Source organism: Chionomys nivalis, chromosome 6 (genome assembly GCF_950005125.1).
Source record: "Chionomys nivalis chromosome 6, mChiNiv1.1, whole genome shotgun sequence".
NCBI lineage: Eukaryota > Metazoa > Chordata > Mammalia > Rodentia > Cricetidae > Chionomys > Chionomys nivalis.
In genome coordinates this window covers 77,466,334-77,480,812 of record NC_080091.1, presented here as the reverse complement: position 1 = coordinate 77,480,812, position 14,479 = coordinate 77,466,334, and the positions used below count along the sequence as shown (strand labels likewise).

The window sequence follows — 14,479 nt, the reverse complement described above, 5'->3', positions numbered from 1 at the left end:
GTGGCCTTTCACTTGTGGATTTTTTTTTTGTTGTTTAGTTTTTTGCTGTTGTTGTTTTTTAGGCTGAACATCTGAGTAACTGTTCAACAGGATCCATTCTGCTCGTGCAGTACTTGTTTAGTATACCTTATTTTCATCCCTCCAAATCAGAATTGACCTATTACTGTCCTTCAGATAGCCATGCCTGAAAAACACAAGATACCATGTTTCCAGCCATATAATTGGCAGCTGAGACTGGAGGTGAATTGGGTCAGTTTTGTTTCCTCTTGTCTGTACTTCAAACCCAGGAAGAAATGCAAATCTTTCTTTTAGATCCAGAGTAATAATAATTTCCCAGCCATTGCATATTACTCATTGTAACAGGTGGAGACTGGGAGTTGGTTCCCTGGCTGCTTTAGCCATGGGCTTTTAAGCAGTGACTTACTGGATGGAACCAGCTCATTTGTTGTCTTGAAGTGGAATCAAATTGGTTTTTGTGTGCTATGTTCGCTGGTCCTATTCTCTGAGTATGGTAACTTCACTGTGATTCCTACCACCAGCTGTGCTTGAGGAGGATTTAGAATGTCGGTGCTGGAGAGATGGCTCAGCAGTTAAGAGCAATGGCTGCTTTCCCTGAGGTCCTGAGTTCAATTGCCAGCAACCACATGTTGGCTCACAGCCATCTGTAATGAGATCCTGTGCCCTCTTCTGGCCTGCAGGCACACATGCGGGAGGAACACTGTATATATAATAGATAAATAAATAAATCATAAATCTTTGTTTTCTTTTGAAGAGTGTAGGTGCTGAACTGATTGTAACCTGCAGTTCAGCGCTTCCCAACCTTCCTAATGCTCCATCTCATGACCTCATCTAAACACAATTTCCAAAGCCGTTCCTACAAATCCCATCACCCTGGGAGTTAGGGCTTCAATACATAATTTCCTAGGAGCTGGGAGAGGCACAATTTAGTCTACTTATCTGTAACGTATAATAATCTTTTGTCTTCACCTGAAGGCGGAGCATCACTTTTCCTGTGTCAGCGCTTTGTTGTCTTCTGACTTGTGGCTTTCTGAGTCACCCTTGGTGCCTTCTCCAGCAGCGACTATAGGAGCATAAGGAGATTTCATTCCCTTTCAGCATTTCACTTTAAAACCACGAATGCTCTGTGTGATTGTTTGCGTTAGATTCCTCACCCATAAGCATCATTTTGGCTTAGGTCATTAGTAGGTATTGACTACTAAATTTCCAAGTCTTCCAGCCTAGTCTCCATCCACCCCTTTCAGTAACATCACTGTACTCCTTGTTGGGTAACTTTATCAGAAGACATCTTACATTTAGTTTTTAATGTGAATAGCTGCATAAACAGCTAATACACGTTGTCTTCTACTTCCTTGAGAGTTCCAGTCTTAACTGCTATTCCCTCTTGTGTTCTTTAGATACACACAGAGTTGCACCGTGTAAGCCACTAATACAATCTTTAGGAAAGTGCACGGTGAGGTCTTGAGGACCACCTTGCCCGAGCCTCCCATTTTAGGCAACAGTTTCTGTGCTTGGCTGCTTCTGGGTTCTGTCCATCTTCTGAGAGACTGACGTAGAAGGTGGCTTCCTGACTGTTGGTCCAGAGCTCATTCGGTTCATTTTACGTTACTTGTGTGTGCATTGTATCTCTGTACTTGTAGCTACGTTGACTTTTAAAGGATTTTCCGATGTTACCCACCCCTAAGGATTTCTTACCTGCCATTTTTAGATTTACTGTGTTATGCTGTTGATATGACAGCTTACCTTAATTTCTGTCATCTGAGATTGCGTGTTGGGCCTTTGAAAATTTTATTTATTCTGAAATTTGTTCTGAAAAATCCTACTTTATTTCTTTCTTCCTTTCCAAGTATGTAAAAAAAAATACATTTTAGAGGAGAAAAGTATGCATTAGCTCTACTTCATTATCAGTTAAGCAACTCGTTAATTAAACAACATTTCAGGGGCCACCTCCTGCTTCAGTGGGTAAGCGGAATGCAGGCCTGGCAACCTAAGTTCACTGCCAGGAGCTCTTGTAAAAATGGAATGAGAAGCACATTCCATAGAGCTGTTCTGACCTCCACGTGTGCACAGTGACACATGCCCCACAAGCCCTGTGTAGCATCTATGCAAAATAACCACTAAGTAAGTAGCATTTAATGAGACCCCTTTAACTCGGATTGTGTTCAGTTTATGCAGCTGACCCTCTATAGTGTGATATGTTAAATGCACTCTTCCTCCCCTCCCTACCTGTCTGGTCTTTTTCCATTCCTACACATCCTGTGACTTGTTGTCCGTCTTGGAATTCATGCTTTTCTGATTTCTGTGTTTTGTTGTTTCCCAGAATTGCACCCAACTCTGAAGAATTTCATATTCCTGCTCATACATAGGCCTCGGGCTGTGGTTACAATCTTGTATTCCTAGTCTGGATTTTTGTGCTTTGTTCCGCACCGCTTTCAGTTTTTCGAAGCCTGCTCACAATTTTTTATGTTTTTATGCTCACTGCTCCCTCTAGTTGTTGTTAGATGGTATTTTTCTGACAGTTGCCCTGGAGAGCCCAGACTTCTGGTCCAGTCCAGTGCTTCCTTCCTTTGTTTGCTAACGTTGGGATAAGAGTTGAATTAATAGAGGCTTCCATTATCAATGTACAGATACCTGTATCCGTCAGAGAGAGAAGAACATATATGGATTGCATACCTCAGACAAGATGCATAAACAGACACAGTATTATTATTATTTTATTGTAATCTCTTCTCTCCTCCCCTCATGGACAAGTATGACATTGAATTCCTTTTTGGATGGATTTTCACTGCTGTTCTTAATAATTTATTTTATGTGGGCTGGTGTGAAGATTTCATATGAGATCCCATGGATTTGCATACAGACAGGTATAAACTGCCATGCAGGTGCTAGGAATTGTAACCAGGTCCTCTGCAAGAACAGCCAGTGCTCTTAACCATTGAGCCCTTTCTCCAGCCTCAGACACAGTATTATTAAGTCACTTTCCACAGGGGATGGGATAGTTAGTATGAACTAGCTCGCTCCAGTGAGGGATTGAAATTAATTTAAACATACATGGCTTCACTGTGGATTTGCTTTTAGATGTGAATTTGGTTGTCTTGTTAGAAAGCTGCTCTATGCATTCATTATTGTGTATCAGCTGAGCTCTGACATTTATTACCTGGTTAAAGACCAAAGCTTGGAACCTACAGTGCAGTATTTCTCGGAGACCCGCATTTTACTAAACAAATCAAGTGACTTGGAAATGATCTTTCAGTATAGATGAGTAACAGGGAGAACTCATTAATACTAAGTGTCTATCAAGGAAAAAAATGTCTGTGCTCCTTGAAGTTAAGAGCCAGCCTTACTTTCCAGCTTGACACTAGATCGGCTTCATTACCTTTTGGCCTGCTCTTCTATACCCAGTTCTCTCTGATGCCAGAGATCTACAGTAAGAGACCCTGAGACAGCTGCTGGTGGCGCTGATGGTTTGCTGGGAAGGGGAATTGGATTGGTGGAACTGACAATCCCTGCTGATTTGGGCATATTTTATAACAGAGTGGGCTGATGTAGATTAAAGTCATGTTGATGCACCGTGGGTGAGGACACTTGCTGCCAAGCCTGGTGACCTGTTTGATCCCCTAGACCATGATGTCGAAGGAGAGAACCAGTGTCTTGACATTTAAACTTTCAACATTGAAACTGTTCAAAATCAGGTTTCACGATTAATTGAGGCTAAGTTGCAGATAATGAATATTCCAGATTTAATTTAAAATTCTAAAACCAGCCGGGCGGTGGTGGCGCACGCCTTTAATCCCAGCACTTGGGAGGCAGAGGCAGGCGGATCTCTGTGAGTTCGAGACCAGCCTGGTCTACAAGAGCTAGTTCCAGGACAGGCTCCAAAACCACAGAGAAACCCTGTCTTGAAAAAGCAAAAAAATAAAATTCTAAAATCTAAATCTAGATTTAAAATTCTGCTTTCGAGAAGCCTGAGGACCAGATGGTGATGACAGATGTAAGGTGGATCTCTGAGATTGAGGCTAGAAAGTGTAAACAAAGTGAAAAACAAAAGACAGTTTTCTTTTTATCTGCAGTGATCTCTGGGGTGGTGCTTGAGCTCAGGGTTGCCAGGAACTTGCTTTTACCATCCTTCCCTCCGTCATTGTGTGGCAGGTTCATACTGCATCCCAATCATGGAAGAACTTCGTAGTTCGAGCGCTGTCTCCTGAGCTGTGGGCACCCTTAACTATCCTGTCTTCATACGTGAGCTTTTTATACTTTGCTCGACACTGCTGCCAGTCTGTCTACTCGTACTGATCGCAGCCTTCGGCAGTGTAAACAAATACCCCTTTATTTCTCAGTGATCACAAAGTTGCTCTCGTATATTTCTTTCTACCCAGACACTTAGGAAAGCTTTAGCCTCCTCCTCAGTCCAGTACGTTCCAACTCCACACCCCATGTTGAAAGTGACCTGGAAATGATTCACTAGTTCTAGCTAACATTGTGTTTCCTAGGAAACTAGGGGCCTGGTTGTCAGTCAGTGCCTGAGAGCGTGAAAGGATGTAGTTTTAACTGGTTCAAGCTGCCTAAGGGAGTAACTTGAGCATCTATCTGCCAAATAAGCTGGCTTGTTGGTTAAAGAACTCTGGACCTAAATGATTGCTAATCTTACTGGTTTGGGCTTTAGGGGAAATTTACCTTTGGGGCAAAGGAAATAAATGAAAACAATTTTTGAAGTATTTCTTTTCTTATATATTTTTGGCTTCATTTAAAGTATTTTTTTTTTTAATTACTTGGAAATGGTTGACAGTGGCTTTGGGGACTTTTTAAAGGTTTATAGTTAATATTAATAACTCTACATTTAAAAAGCATTACATTTTGTGCTGAAGTGATAGCTTATTGGGTAAGGGCACTTGTTATTGCATGGGAAGGACCCAGGTTTGTTCCCAACATCCACATGGCAGGTCACAAGTGTATGCAGCTTCCTTTCCAGGGGATCTGACAGCACCCTCTTCTGGCCTTTGTAGGAACACCAGGCACCCACGTGGTGCCCATACATACATGCAGGCAAAACATCCATGCACAGAAGATAAAAAGAAATTGAATTAGATTTTGACTGAGCTCCATACTTCATGCTAACTTAAAGACCATTGTTTCACGTGGGTGATGGGTATTAACTCTGAGTTTGAGGCCCTCCTGCTATACATCGTAAGTTCCAGAAGAGGCAGAACTACATAGAGAAATGGGGTGGTGTTTATTGGAGAAAGTTTTAAAAGTGTGAAAAGCAGAAGACAAAAGCTTGAACTGTGTGTGCTAATTAGTACCTCAGGTCCCTGCACACTGGAGGTGTGTTCACAAGCACCTGCAGTTCCCGCAGCTGGGCGTGTGCCCCTGTGTGCTCAGGAGCACCCGCAGTCCCGCAGCTGGAGGTGTGCTGATGCCTGCTGGTGAGCACCTGCAGTCCAGTGAAGCTTGCTGATTTGACAGACTATCCATTCCTTTGTTCCCAGGGGTCAAGAGAGCGCTGGCATTGTGACCAGTGATGGGAGTTCAGTGCCTACATTCAAGGTGCATAAGGTAAGTGTGAGCCGTAAATCCTGATGATATTAGAGTGAACTGTTGCCAGCTGGTCATTGGTATCTGGGGTGGAGCTAGGCACAGGAGTGCGCATCTTTAATGCCAGGACTCGGGATGTGGAAGCAGGTGGATTTCTGAGTTTGAGATTAGTTTGTTCTGCATATGACTGAGTCCCAGGTAGATGTGTTTTATACGTAAACAAGTTAGTAAATAAATAAACTTTGGGGATATGGATAAAATTGTAACTAGAAAAAGTTGAATCAGTCTACTAGAAGACATTTAGATCAGCAAACTAGAAGATTCTTGGGTCAGTCTACTTCCAGCTTTGTGTCCTCGCATTGGCCCAGTTAGGGTCTATGTCTTCCCCAGTGATGTTTCGCTAGACCAGTGCATTCAAGCCAAGGCCAAGGGGTCCATCAGTTTCAATACTTTTAGGAATCCTTTTTTTTTTTTCCTTTTTTTTTTTTTTAAGACAGGGTTTCTCTGTACCTTTGGAGCCTGTTCTGGCACTCGCTCTAGACCAGGCTCACCTCTAACTCACAGATCGGCCTGTCTCTGCCTCCTAAGTGCTAGGATTAAAGTCGTGTGCCCCCACCACCCAGCATAGTTAGTGTCATAAAATAGAAGTTTCTCAGTGCAGTGGCAATCCTGAAAACTAAATTGCTAAGTTCTAAGTGAATTTAATGTGAAAACCTGGAGTCCAGTTTGAACAGTGAATTCATTAGATTTGTGGCGCACAGAAGAATGTGAAATGCTTGTCTGTTTTGGATTGCCCATGCCTCGTCTTGTCATTAATTAGCAATACCAGTTTCTGGTTTTTCCTAACATTCGCTTTTACATTAACTTCTCAAGGGAATGGGTCTTGTAAATGACGTTTTTTCTGAAGATAATTTGAAGAAATTGTATGTCTCAAATCTTGGAATTGGTCATACGAGGTACGCCACGAGGGGAAAGTGTGAGCTGGAGAGTTGCCAGCCGTTCGTTGTTGAAACTCTGCATGGGAAAATAGCTGTGGCCCATAACGGTGAACTGGTAAATGCAGCTCGGTTAAGGAAAAAGGTGAGTGGGTTCTTTACTGGCTCCTTGGGTGTTGTGATAGTTAATGAAAAGACGATCTAGATCTAGGGCGTCTTCTAATTATTGCCACTTGTTACCTCTGTTCAGGAAACCATTGCATCAGAATTGCCCGGCACGCTTGCTCTGACTCCAGATTCTTGTACTCCCCAGGCGACTGGAGGCAATGCCACTTGAGTGCTGTGATTTAGACCATTGATTTATGGGGCTGTCAGCAGCATGAGGAATTGCTGTCAAGATCCTCTTATTGCTTTGTCCTCTGTTGAGAGTTTGCATGAAAGGAAAATAAGCATTATTCCCTGCGTCCAGACTCGGCACAGCATATTGCTATGACCAAACATGGAATTTCTTAAACCAGCCTGTTGGTGGCCTGTCGTTCCAATCCCCTCTGGTCCCATATGTTAGAACTCATTCTCATGAGGCTAAAGCCCAGTTCAGATGCCCACTCCAAGTCTAGGCCCTGGGCACTTAGGGCCTATAGGCTGTAAAATGAGTTCCCACATCCCCTCCTTGATTCACTTGGTAAGGGAGTGACTTGTGGACCTCAGAAAAATGCTTAATTTATGCATATTAATTTATTGACCTCTGGAAACCACTCTCCAGGCACCAATCAGAAGCTCCATGGACCCAGTATTTTAGTCCTGTAGCTTGGCCTTTGCTGGTCAACTTGACCTTCAAGGACTGTTCCTCCTTAGAGGTCGGGTCTAAGGCTGAATGTAGCCCTCTGGTCATGCCATTGGTTTCCATGGCAGCTGCCCTGTATCCTGACGCTGTCAAGGAACATCTAACCACCAGATATATCATTATTATATTATTATACAAATTTCTTTAGCCAGGCAGTTTGGTGATTCTGTGCCAGGAAAGATTAGGCTGGAATTAATGTGTGCTTGGCGTTTTGGCTCTCTGTGTCTCTCAAGTATAGATAAAAATATTTGGAGTAGCCGGGCGGTGGTGGCGCACACCTTTAATCCCAGCACTCGGGAGGCAGAGGCAGGCGGATCTCTGGGAGTTCGAGGCCAGCCTGGTCTACAAGAGCTAGTGCCAGGACAGGCTCCAAAGCTACAGAGAAACCCTGACTCGAAAAACAAAAAATAAAATAAAATATTTGGAGTAGAAAGTAGAAAACTGTCTATTCTGAACATGTATAGTGTTCTTCCTCGTTAGTCCCTAAATAACCTGACAGTAGTTACTGTTACTTGTGCTTGTTACTGTAAGAGTAGAAAGGATTTTAAGTAGGTTTTGTTTGTTTGCCTTTTTGGGAGTTGGACCCAAGACGTTATGTGTGCTAGGCAAGCATCAAGTCACTGAATTATGTGCTCAGCCCACGTCAGTGTGTTTAAGGGACCGAAGCATCTGCAGAGTTTGGTTTGTCTAGAGCTATCCCTCATTTCTTATGAGCTGCAATCAAGTCAATGTGAAGCTTATATGTCATGGTACAAATTTAACGTGTTGGCTAAATATAATTTTGTGTGCTTTTTGTTGGTTGGTTGGTTGGTGGTTTGTTCAGCTGAGCTCTGCTCTGTTCACGGAGAAGTCATAAAGATGCAAAGTATCAACAGTTCTGAGCCCACAGGGTCAGTGTTACCACCTTGGGCTTTACGTGCCAGTGGCCCAGCTTCTAGTGTTACAGCCCTGCGCTCAGGATGTTGGGTAGGCACAGCTGGTGACTTCTGGCAGCCTGGGAACCCTTCCAGCAGTTGGATCTAACAGCTTCTCCACAGCTCTGCTGCCTCTCACCTTCTCCGTGCTTCCCTCTGTCCTTTTTGTTTTGTGGATATGCGTGTGGGTCTGAGCGTATGTTTCCTCCCACATACATGATGGTGCCTCTAGAAACCAGAAGAGTGCATCAGATCCCAGGGTGTGTAGAGTTCTAGGTGATTTTTGAGCTGCCATGTGGATGCTGGGAGTCGAATCTGTGTCCTCTCAATCGCTGAGCCATCTCTCCAGCCCTTTCCACAAATCTCTATAATTCTCTGAAGTCTTTGGTAGCCTGTGGTCCTGACCACCCCCTAGAACTCTTTAGCCGTCTTCTAGCTGTTGCTGGGTGTCCCTGGGATGAGGAACCCCAAGGGACTCTGTGTTCCTCACACAGCCCACTCAGCCTACTGGACCCATAACGAAAGGCCCTAAATAAGCAACAAAACTAATCAAATTGGTGGCTTTGCTGCAGCCGAGGTGCGGTGGGCAGGAAGTGTCCCAGACAGACGCCTGGAGGCTGAGGAGCCTAGCTTACATTTGTGGACTAGCTGACCTGATGCAGAGAGTTCCTGCCCTGGGGGGCTGTGGACAACTGCAGTGGGGTCTGGAATATCTGGATGGCTGCGAGGTGCGGGCTGCAGGCTGGATTGTGTGAAGGTTGTCTGAAGCTGTCAGGGCCGGAGGAACTTTTGAGGGTTCTTGGCATTTGGCAAGCACCCCTTTCCCCCTCCCCGTCTGATAAGTCTCTGTGGAGTCCACTGTTGGCCTGGTTCTCCCTGAGGTTATCCTGACCCATTTATTTGGCAACTGTCAGGATTCCCCTGAAGATGGTAAAAGCTGAAGCTGGCTGTCACCTTTCCCTGGAAACATCAGGCACCACATATCAGGTGGCACAGCAGAGTTCCTCCCAGCCCTGCCATGATCTGGGGCCTCGGAGATCACAGTAGCAGCTCTGTAGCCGGTGTCTCTGCTTCTGTTTCTGCTGTCGTCAGGCAAATACAGGGTGGCTCTCGGGTAACTGCTGCCCTGGGCAGCCCAGGAAATGACTGAGAGCTGTCAATCATGGATGAGTATCCAGTCCTGACAGTTTCCTGTATATATAGAAATAGATAATGGAAGTGGTTACAGTGAAGTTACAGTTCCTAGTGTAAAGCGCCGGCAGGCAGCTTCAGTGGGAGCTGTGAACTTGTGACCTGTTTGCCCTTTGGAGGAGCCTTTGGAGCATTCTGGTGTTTTGAATTAGGAAATACTCTCTATGTTTTTGAAACTTAAGAAGCCATGTGAGGAAAATAAGTGCAAACTTGAAAATGATAAATTTGAGACAAGTATAAACTGGAAATGACCACAGGAAACTAGAATCTGGTGGTTAGGGCAGAGTTCTTGCTCAGGCAGCCTGTCCACAGCACATTGTTGGGGACCTTCGTCTTTTAATGGTGTCCAGTTTCTGTGTGTACGTGGTCATTTCATCAGTTTATTGCTGATTACGCAGTATCTTTATATCCCTGGTAGCCCCTTTTGATCTATTTGTTCCATTCAGTTATTGCTCTCTGCTTCCTCCAGTTCATCAGATCTAGTAACCTTCCATTGGTAACTTCAGGACCAGGTGGTGGTCAGTATTAGCATATACCCTCATACATGCACATTTTGTTTAGAATTTTTAGAGCTAATATTTCACATATGGTAAGTTGTTACAGAAATTGAATGATAGTGAATTGTTGGTTTCAAATACCTAGAGCCAGACTTCATTATTACCCATGGCCTGTCTGTTTTCTATTATAATGTTAGGTAGCTCCCGCAGCTCTGCTGTGCCCCCTTGGTGACCAGTGGCATTTGTAGTGACTATAACATACATTTCTGTCCACATATTGAAAAAATGAAAATGAGTATTGTTAAAAATTTAGGCAATTCCAAAACTCTCAATATGAAGTAAATAACCAAAGTTGACTGCTTAGAAATCGTCATCACCAAGAATTCAGTTCTAAAGAATATACACCTCACTTTTTGCAGACTTATCTTTACACATTTAGCTATCCACTGAAAATGCTTTTTAGTGTCCACCTAATTATCCTCCACATGTTTGTGGAGCAGCTTCCGGGTTAGTTCTGTGCAGAACTTCATGATGATAGAGTGCACTCACCCGGTGTTTATTAGCTATCTATCGCCTCCATTTCGTCATTTGAAATGTTGATCCTTGTCAGCTGTCAGTGCTCACAAGTATGGGTGTTCATTTATGCCAGCAGCGCACTCAGTTTGAGAGTCACTGGTGCAGTTTGCTTCTCTTCAGGAAGGAGTGTGCCCTCTTCATCAGGGTTATGGAGGGTAGAAAAGGCGGGCCACAGTTCAAGCCCTTTGCTGTTTTACTTACACTCATACTCACTTTTGCTTTGTGTCTGCTAAAGCCCCTTTCTGCCTGACTTTGGAGACTTCCCATTGCTCTCGGCAGTAGTCCCCGTCACGAGTATGCACAAGCAGTAAGTGGGGTGTAGGGGTTGTCACTTCGTACCTGTAGAATGCCTGGTTTCTATTACTGTTGGACAATAGCGGTCTAACTATGAGTCTTTTCTCTCCCATAGCTTCTGCGCCATGGCATTGGGCTTTACACATCCTCTGATAGTGAAATGATTACCCAGTTACTAGCCTACACCCCTCCCCAGGAACGAGACGATACCCCAGACTGGGTCGCAAGGTAACTGTATGACTAGCTGATGACTGCAGCTCTGGCATTGAGAGCTTAACTTGTACAACGTGTTAACAGCCAGGCTGATTCATTCGGTCACTTGTGATTCCAGAATTAAGAACTTAATGAAGGAAGCGCCCACTGCATACTCTCTGCTCATAATGCACAGGGATGTCATTTATGCAGTGCGTGATCCATACGGAAATCGTCCTCTCTGCATTGGTCGTCTTATTCCAGCTTCTGATATGAATGGCAAAGGTAATGAACTTCAGTGGGATTCGATATTAATAATCTTTTCAAAATCATTGCTTCTTTTGGCAAGATTTCTGCTTTCTCCCTTTTTCTTCTATGAGCTTATGTGAGTGTGTACAACATCGTATGTAGGTGTGTGCCCCTGTGCCGTTTCTGTGTCGAGATCTGGTGTTGTCCTCTATCACTGTCTACCTGTTCCTGTGAAGCAGGGTCTCTCTCTGCACTTGGAGGTTGCTTGCAGCCTACTTAGCTGGAGTTACAGGGATGTGCAGGACGCCAGGCTTATTATGTGGGTGCTGGGATGGGAACTCTGGTGCTCCTGATTTCACAGCAAGCTCTCTAGTCCTAGCTGTTGATGTCTTTTAAAGATGTGTGCATGGTTTGGAGGCATACACATGTATGTATGCATGCAGGAGTGCTTGCCTGTGCATGGTTGAGAGAGGTCAGAGCTCAACTTCCATTATCGTCTTCCCTTGCTTTCTGCTTTACTTTTCAGCAAAGGTGGCTGGCAGTGAGTTCTCTGGGTCTCCCAGAGGTGGGGTTCCATGTGACCACTGGCATGCTTAGTCTTAAGGAGTCACTGGGATCCAAATTCAGCCCCTCGTGTTCGCATAGCAAACACTTCCCTCACTGAGCAACCTCGCTGGCTTGCTCCTTGTTTAGTTTTAAAGTGTATTTCCCAGGCCGTGTCTGATTCCTCTTGTATTTAATATTGTATTCTTATTTTTTTCTGAATTGCCAGTTCATATTTTTGCCTATCTTTTTATTTATGCAGTGATTTTTCTTTGTGACATATCGTCTGTGTTATTCGAACCATATCATAATGCTATTAGGAACCTTGGATTGTTTATTATATCATACTGGAACCAGCTGCTTTTATTGTGATGCTAATAATACCATTTATATATTTGATGTTTAACTATTCTCATGAAGTAGTCTCCTTTTTTTAAAGCTCTTTTTTAAAAGTTACTTTACAATTTTATGTTTGAATCCACACAAATGGCAGTGGCATGGTGGGGGGGGTCAGAGGACCTCCTGCTCAAGCTTGGGATTCCTTTCCCCACTGCCACGTGGCTCCCAGGATTGATCTCAGTTGTGAGACGTGAAAAAAATCACCCTTGACCTGTGAGCCATGTCATTCGCCTGAAAACCTCTTTTAAAAAATTTCCTTGTGGGGACTGGGTATGTAATTGCTTAATATAGTGCTTGCCTGGGATGTGCAAGTCTCTGTTTGGGCTTCTATTCTGAGGGCATCATACAAAAAGCAAACAGAAAACAGAGACGTTCCTGTACCCAGTGACTAAATTGATTGTCTCGTGCTTTATAGAGAAGAAATCTTCAGAGAGTGCAGGATGGGTGGTGTCTTCCGAGTCGGGCAACTTTCTCTCTATTGGCGCAAGGTAAGTTGTATCCTATTTATTATTTCATATTGTTTTTACATCGTGAGGACATATTTCTGCTAAATTTGATAATACATGCTTGTAGTCTTGGCTTCCAAAAGCCTGAGGCAGGTTGATTATAAGTGTAAGAAGAACCTGAATTCTATATATGACCACACTGTCACCCCACCTACAAACAAACAAACAAACAAAGAAAACCAGGTTGGACAGGGGACGGGGGAGAGGGAAAGAACAGAACTGTTTTATTCAGACATAGTGATGCACACCTTATAAGTCCAGAATTGGCTAGTAGTGAAGTTGAACACAAAAATCATTTGAACCTTGAACTCTGGAGTTCAATACCAGCTTAGATAAATGTATATCCAAAAAAAAATTAAAGAAATGAAGAAATGTATGGCCAGGTGGTGGTGGCACAAGCCTTTAATCCTAGTGCTGGGGAGGCAGAGGCAGGCGTGTCTCTTTGAGTTCAAAGCCTTGTTTGAGCGAGTTCCAGGACAGCCAAGCCTTTACAGAGAACCCTGTCTCGAAATACCTTCCCCTACCCCGATAGAAACAAAGAGAAAATGAAACGAGTTTGGGAATTATTATTGTTTTTAAAGGGAGGTGATGGGCATTATTTTCATGACCAATTTCTTCGCTATAGGACAGCACCTGTGAGCAGTGTCCGTAGCAACTGTACTGACTTCAATGTCCTGGTGCCACTTTCTGGTTCTGGAAACACTGTCTTCCAATGCCACAAGTCTACAACTTGATTTTATTTTATTTTATTTTTTTTAAGTATGGCTGTGTTTGTGTTTGATTCCTGTCTCTCACTAACAAGGCCATCCTGGAGTCTGCGGCAATTCTCCTCTGCCTTTCGAGGGCTAGGACTACAGGTTGAGACACAATGCCCAGCTTAGACAATTTAGTTTGTTGATTTTATAATAACATTTATTTAGTTGTGTGGGGAGGGACACATTTGGAGGTCAGAAGATAGCATGCAGGAGTCAGTTCCCTTCTAGAGATCAAATCCAGGTCTTTAGACTTAGGGACAAGCACTTGTACCAAAACGGCTAAAGACTTACTTTCCAAAGTAGGGACTTGGGCTGGGAGAAGGCTCTGTTGGTAAAGTGCCTGCTGCCTGAGCAGTGGACCTGAGCTTAGATCTTAACACTCAAGGGAAAGTTGGTTGCAGTATAATCCCAGGACCTGAGGGGCAGGCTGGGGAGAGGTTTCTTGTTTGTTTGTTTTACATTTCTTTATTTTGTGTGGTGAAGGGGTGTGGGTGCCACAGGGCACCTGTGGAGAGATCAGAGGACAGCTTGTGACAGTGAGTTCTTTCCTTGTGCTGTGTGGGCTCCAGCAATCAAACTCAGGTCCTCTGACTTGGAACCAACTGTCCTTAACTGTACTCAACAATTCACTGCCTCTTTAGGTCATGCTCTTAAGAGTAAAGTAAGCCAGGCGTGATGCTGCATGCCTTTAATTTCAGCTCTCAGGAGGCAGAGGCAGCCGGATCTCTGAGTTCAAGGCCAGCCTGGTCTAGGAGAGCTAGTTTCAGGACAGTCAGGACTGACAGAGAAACCCTGTCTCCAAAAAACAACAACAAAAAGAATTAATCTTTACTCCTCTCAAAAAACACAGTTACTTTCAGAGTGAAGTGATATTATAGATTATATTGCATACACTGTCAAGATTTTTCAATGCGCATATGAATGAAAGTACTAACTGGCTCCTTTATTCATAAAATAAGTCCCTTATTTTTAACATTTTTTATTTTAAGAGTAGCAGGGTTTTAGTCTTTTCTTTTGCTTTATAAAAATTAGCA

General features: G+C 43.7%; 1 protein-coding gene across 1 annotated transcript in view; it reads left to right on the top strand.

Moving 5' to 3' along the window:
- LOC130876210 (amidophosphoribosyltransferase) overlaps positions 1–14,479 on the top strand; it is a 34,812-nt gene that overhangs the window by 12,548 nt on the left and 7,785 nt on the right. The window contains exons 2-6 of the mRNA XM_057772678.1: positions 5,505–5,571; positions 6,424–6,630; positions 10,917–11,029; positions 11,133–11,278; positions 12,600–12,672. Of these exons, the coding sequence (XP_057628661.1) occupies positions 5,505–5,571; positions 6,424–6,630; positions 10,917–11,029; positions 11,133–11,278; positions 12,600–12,672 (606 nt within the window). The remainder of the gene's footprint in view (positions 1–5,504; positions 5,572–6,423; positions 6,631–10,916; positions 11,030–11,132; positions 11,279–12,599; positions 12,673–14,479) is intronic.